At 38.2% G+C, this 6,745-nt stretch overlaps 1 protein-coding gene across 1 annotated transcript; it reads right to left on the minus strand.

The window, feature by feature from the left end:
• Positions 1–942: 942 nt before the first annotated feature.
• Positions 943–4,850, minus strand: pin1 (peptidylprolyl cis/trans isomerase, NIMA-interacting 1). Its single transcript, XM_074665554.1, has 5 exons — positions 4,691–4,850; positions 3,523–3,605; positions 2,510–2,618; positions 2,319–2,429; positions 943–1,813 (listed from the first exon to the last, which is right to left on the minus strand). The coding sequence occupies exons 1-5, from the start codon at positions 4,746–4,748 to the stop codon at positions 1,704–1,706; spliced, it is 471 nt and encodes a 156-aa protein (XP_074521655.1). The 5' UTR covers positions 4,749–4,850; the 3' UTR covers positions 943–1,703.
• Positions 4,851–6,745: the final 1,895 nt, after the last annotated feature.

Here is a 6,745-nt window from a genome sequence, read left to right on the forward strand (position 1 = left end):
AAGTAAAATTGAATACCAATCAAAAGACAAAATGCCAAATGGAATAAAAATAAAAGCTTCTTAAAATGTTCAATCTATTATAACATTGGAACTGTAGACTCACTCATGCCAAGTTTATCTGTGCAGTGGCTGATTTTCCCAAACTTGCAACTTTGTAAAGGGAGTGTTAAAAATATGTTATGTTTTATATGTTGTATAAATGTTTTATAAACAGTAAGCAGATTTTGATAAAAACTTATATTTTTTTCAGTTTCATTGTAAGTAAAAGTCAATAGCAAACAGCAAAATAAGCTATTTGGTATTGACAAAGAAATTTGGCTGATTTTATGGTGCAACCCAAACACTCAGCTCTGCCTGTGCATCCCACCAATGCATGTTCCTTACAAATACGGCGCCATAAAGACATAAAGACTTTCCACCAGTAAAATATTTTTTTTGCCAAGAAATATTGTTGCAGTAAAGAAATGATCCACCATAAAAAAAAAATCCTTATTTTTGTGTCGAGTTTAGGAGTACTCACCGCAAAATTTGGTCTTAACATTGATTTACAGTTGTCAGATGCTGTCTGCATTATTGAAGGAACTTTACAAATGTGTAATGAAGAAGTGAATGACCTTCCACTTGACAATTTATTTTTTGTTCTATTCCCTCAAATGACAGCAGTCTCACACTGGCACAAGATCTCACATACCTAAGTCGACTGGATTTTCTGGGAGTTTCCTCCTTCTTCTAATGATCAACCTACGCTTCAGTTTCCCCTGTGGCTTCAAGATAAGTTTATGGAACACACTTGATAAAGATGTCTTCTGGCTGTTGCTTCTCTGCATTCCTCACATAGTGAAAACCACAAGTTACCACAGCAGGGTTTGAACTCGGAGCTGACCGTACATATGTAAAGTGACTTTAGGTTTGTTTGATAAAAATAAAAATGCAAACAAGAGATGTACAAAAAAGGAGCATTTTATTACAGGAAGAGTTACTCCAATGATACAACAGTGTAACATTTCATCTGTACGTTGATGCCTTTAAAAGCTGTAGAGCTGATTGTTAATACCTGGAAGCTTTCAACAGTGCCACCTTTGCATATCACTAGGGCAAGGAAACATGCACTTCTTTAGAGTTGACTATGAGAATAGTTATAATACAGTGTGAAAATCTGCAGGAAAAACATAAACAGAGAAAAACTGTTCCCCAGGAGCTAAAAAGTGTCTTAAAGAAAGCATGAATCTATTTTCAAGGCAATATTACAGATAGCAGGACTGCTTTGGCAGACATACAGCAGAAATGGAAGATTTGACAGGAAAAAATCAGACAATAAATGGTCCTTTTGAAGACATGTACACACAAAACACAAGCTTTTTAGATGATGTTGGTGAATTCTCAAACTTCTCACATTGTGTGAAACTGTCAACATGTCTCTCCATCAGAGTCACAGGCACTCATGTTTTTATATACTGATATTGTTAATAAAAGTTTGAGGTCCTACAGGAATATCTGAAGTTCTCCTTATCATAAGCTGTAATGGTTTTATGTGCTTGGGATGAAATTATCCCACTGAAAGTAAAGCAAGTCAGCCCATAAGCTGTGTTTATTGGGTGGCATGTGTCATGGAGTTAAATCACAGGTCTAGTTTGGTTTTGCTTTGTGTGCTTGTGTGTGCGTGTGTGTATTAAGAGGGAAGTACAGTGTTTGGCTTGTTCCTTTCAACCTGTACGTAGGATGATGTGGACACCAGAGTCAGTGAAAACAGGACCACTCATGTCTCCCACTTTGAGGGCGAAGGAGGCATCTTCAAAAGGCTTCTGCATTTGTCCTAAAACACAGAGATGCAGGCACCTCAACAACAGCAACACAAAACTCACATTTGCCAAGACATTTTAAGTCTGTCAAAAGTTTTTTGACTTAAGATCCTACCTTTCTTAAAACACATAAACTAGTTATTTGTGTTAAGTATAATATCAAAGTACTTTAACTCAATGTGTTGTGACTTTTATGCTTCCTTCTGACTGCCATGCATCATTTGGTCTACAAGCTAACTATAGCTTTGAAACGGCTGTACCAAAGAAAAAAAATAGGCACACTGTGACCCCAAATATAACGTGGTGATCCTTGTCTGGTCAAAAGAAATTTGAACTTTGACAGAAGAAATGTTTGGTGTTTGTACAATGTTTTTTTTTTAGGCTGTTTTTTTTTTTTTTTTTTGCTGCTATAATCCAACAACCTCAAGATAACCTCAAGATAAAATCAGTTATTAGAGTGATTACGTATCTTGTTTATTGTGTATGTATGTGTGTGTGTGTGTGTGTGTGTGTGTTTACCTCTGCCAAACAATCCCAGATCACCACCATTCTTTGCTGAGCTGCAGTCACTGAACTGAGAAGCCAAGGATTCAAACTTCTCATCTCCAGATTTGATCTTCTCTATGTACTCTGCAAAGAGTGGAGAAATAATCAAATGAAAGCTGTTGATTACACCTGATCAAAGCCCTCCCAACCAATGCGTCACATACTCTGAATGAGATCCAGTGCTTCGTCTTTAGTCCTTGTGATATTCTGTTCCCTCCAAGAGGAGGGACGGCGTGATTCATTGTGCTTCACCAGAAGGTGAGAACAGCGAACCTGAAAAGGTGAAAAACACAAATTGATTAGAATCTCCAATTTAAGGATTAGTACCACCTTTCTTTGAATGAGTGGTCTACAGGAACTGTTGGTCTTGTGCATTCAAGGCTTTTTTTCTATGCCATAAAAAGAGAAGCACAGTGGCAGGAAATGAAACTCAGTTTTAAATTTCACTGAGCTTGTACAGTCCTGGTGTTACAATTGCGGATTACACTTCTTCACAAGGGAGCAAGTGTTGCATGTTCACAGAGAAGGCACTGGGAGACGTTTCTTGTGGTGGCTTTCTTAGCTCTACATGCCATATGGAGTGTGCTTGTCTTTGTGTGTGTGTGTGTGTGTGTGTGATCGCGTTGAGGCAGAACTTCGCAGTAAGTGAGGGAGAGGAGAAATGTGAATGTGACTAAGTACAGACAAATGACATCCTTTCATATGAATTAGATTAATAAATTAAGGATATTAACATGGCACTTTATGGAAAATAGTATTAACTTGACTTTCCCTTATGATAGGGAAAACATTGAAGTAGATCAAGAAGCCATAGATCATGAACAAATAAATGCCAGGCACGCACAGAAGGTCACACTTACTAACTTTTCTGAAATTATTTCTGTATTCTATGATAGCAATGTGTTCAGATGACAGCACAGGGAAAGGAGAAAACATTACAACAGTCTTAGTGTCAGTGAAGCATGATGGTGTGCTTTTGTCTCAGCCCTGAAGTCCTGTCTTTCTTTATCGACCACTAAGTGTCACTGTTGACCCTTTAAATCTGCCTAGGTGTGAACTCCCACAGTTTCACAAGAGCCTCTTTATGTCTTTAACATGAACACCACTAACATAGATATAGGTTTCTGTTAAACATATTTTATTTTCTAAATCATTTGTCATTATTGCAGAAACATACTTTGTCTGGCTCTCCACGACCATCTCCCACTGGGCGTTCCCATTGACTGGCATTAGTAATGTGGTTGAAGTAGTACACTTTGCCTGAAAGAGAGAGAAGAGATAAAAGTCATTAAAACTGTATTTGTTGTTTGTTTTTTTGATGTTATTTTTTTTCATTAAGTTGAGGCAGGGGTGGCAAGCTATAAGCACAACATTGATATAGTATCAACTTCTGAACTTGTTCTGGGGACTGTGCATTGGAATGCACTATCGAATAAACCTTGATCACTATTTCTGGGATAAATATTCAGAGAGTCTCAGAGCCAGGGGTTTTGTTTTGTCTCTAGATTGTTGTAAACCATCATTAAAATGAATGAATGATTAACACGTTTGTCTCATTTTAGTGCCACAATAATCCATTTACTCATACCCCTTCACACACACACAAACAAAAACCATATTAAGTGCGGCAATGATTGTTTTATGGATGTCATTTTGGAAAGTAGGGCACTTGGTTTGTTTGGATCGGTGCATCCTACAATGTGAAGTACGATTGTTTAAACACCCTCCTACGAAACAGTTAAAGCAAAAGCAACATTAGTAATAACATAACCACTTTCTGAATGCAGAAGCTGAGAACACAGTCAAACAAACAGGGATGGCTGAGAAAAACAAAACAACTGGCCAAACTGCATTAAGCATCACCAACCTCTAATTGTCTTTGAACTCCACCACCCTCAAAAACATGTCTTGTACAAACTTATCCACAGTATACCAGCACAGCACACTACTATGGCTATGTAACTTTGTAAATGTATGGTTTGTAAATATGGATGAGTAGAGACCCTGCTGAGGCTCGTGCACTCTGCAGGTGAGGAACTAGAGTCGAATGACGTCATACAGGGCCCTGCTGCAGCAGCCAGGTTGAATGGATCACTTCTGGCGCGAACATTCTGAGGGAAACACACCTCATACTGGCCACGCAAAATGTTCAACAAAACAACATTACATCAGGGAGCCACTCATCATCAGTTCCTACAAATAAGCATTAATTAAAAAGCTTTTTGTCCTCGTTTTAGGGATAAACCACGATGCAGAGGCTGCTAGCTCGTAAGCTAAGTTAATACACATTGCATTTTAGCTTGGTTGTTATCATATTTAGCCCCTTACACACTTCGATTTATTACCTGAACTACGACTCATTCTTTTCTCCCAACCAGAAGGTAGATTCTCTTCGTCTGCCATTGTTTTGCTCTGCAGCAGCTTGTGGAAATTAAATTTTCAATGTAGTTACCGTGTGACAGCTTCGGCTGCAGCTAGACAACTCACGACAGCTAGGAACATGTTTACGGCACAGGTTGTTTTCAGCATAAGGTCCGCCTCGGGTGAGTTATCCTCACCTTCCACTGGCTTTTTTGAGCTGTCAGTCATCGTAGCTGGCGAATGATTGGATGAGAGGCTGAAACACAAAATACACTTTACGGCAAGCAGAGCAGCGAGTGTTCCAGATAAAATAAGCTTAAACTGAAACAAAAGCAATCCTCCCTAAATTTCAAGGTAAGAACGATCAATTTTACACTTAGCTTTTATTAATAAAACGCTAAATTCGGCATCTTTGAATAATGATGAGTTTAGCGTGTGGGCGTTGTAATACTACGCACGTTGGTTTCTGCAGTACAGTTTACAGAACAGATTACCGTCACTGGTAAATTGGTTTAATAGCTTAAATTTTGGTCATTGTAAATAAACCACGATAGCCAGGGATTACAAAAGCATGTATGAGTGTTTCTATTGTAAATGGAAAATGGTGTAACTCAACTCAACTCTCACAGATGTTTTACTAATTTCCCTGATTGTCATCTTCCAATCTGACTCAAGATGATCGAGGTGGTTTGCAACGATCGCTTGGGCAAGAAAGTCCGTGTCAAATGCAAGTATCCTTTAAAGAAACTGGAATTAACGCTTACAAACGTGTCCAAACTAAACCTACATCACGTTAACATGAGTGAACTTCAACCGCACCGAAGACATGAACACTTTCAGAGTATGTCATCAGGCTACGTATCCTCTTCCTTAACCCTCGTGTTTCAGCGCAGACGATACCATTGGCGATCTGAAAAAGCTCATTGCTGCCCAGACAGGAACAAGGAGTGATAAGATTGTATTAAAGAAATGGTAAGATGCACGTGTTTGATACCCCCCTGTTAACCAAAACAAGGGATTCTGTTTCTGTCTTCTTTTTAGTAATTGTCCCCCTCTGTTTCCATAGGTATACCATATTTAAGGATCACGTAACCCTGGGTGACTGTATCCTTTACATCATATGTTCTGCTGCTGTCACTTGCCAGTTTTTGTATTTTCACAGAGGGTCCATTTGATATTGTTGTAATTCTAGTGACCAGTCTGATATTGTGACTGGGGTTGGTTGACATATATCTGAACATATCTAAATATATATACATAAACATATACATAGATCCACCCACACAACACATATTCACACACATATACAAACATACACATAACCGTGTGCAGATCTATGTACTTGGTAGTGCCAACCGAAAGGGTATAGGCTGAAGTTGAAACTTATAATTGCCTGACCCCCATAGTATTCCCACAGAAACGATTAAAGATGGCACATGCAATAAACTGTCCTTAAATCTTCAGATTTAGACACTGCTGAAACACAGCATTATAAAGTAAATTGTAACAGCAATGATAAGGTGATTAAAACAGTAATAATGAAGTGACAACATATCTATATGATTCCATTTATTTATTTATTTATCTATTTATTTTTGCTTGGTCTCCATTAGCAGGCTAATTAACTCTAACCGAGTGCTCTATAATTTTCAATAACTCTTGATTTGAAGCTTGTCTTCTGTAATGCTCCGTTGTGCGCTTAACTACAACCTCTACAGATGAAATCCACGATGGGATGAACCTGGAGCTGTACTACCAGTAAGGCAGGACCACAAATCAAGGCTTCACAAGAAAAGCATCATTGTTATTGTAATGAGAGATGGAGTCAATGGAATCTGTCGCAGGAAACCAACAGAGAGGGAGTTGTGTCTCCAGAGCAGAAAACACAGACATTGCATTACCCTAAGTTTTAGCTTTTAAGTTTACTGCCCAGAAATTGTTATGTGAAAGATTTGTTGTTCAATTTTCTTTTGATATTTTGAGATTAAAGCTGATATTTACCTACAGAAAAGTCTACATGCTAGTCATTACTGTTAGAT

This window comes from Halichoeres trimaculatus, unplaced genomic scaffold, assembly GCF_033239565.1.
Source record: "Halichoeres trimaculatus isolate MK-OKI-2021-1 unplaced genomic scaffold, fHalTri1.1 fHalTri1_scaffold_2, whole genome shotgun sequence".
Lineage (NCBI taxonomy): Eukaryota > Metazoa > Chordata > Actinopteri > Labriformes > Labridae > Halichoeres > Halichoeres trimaculatus.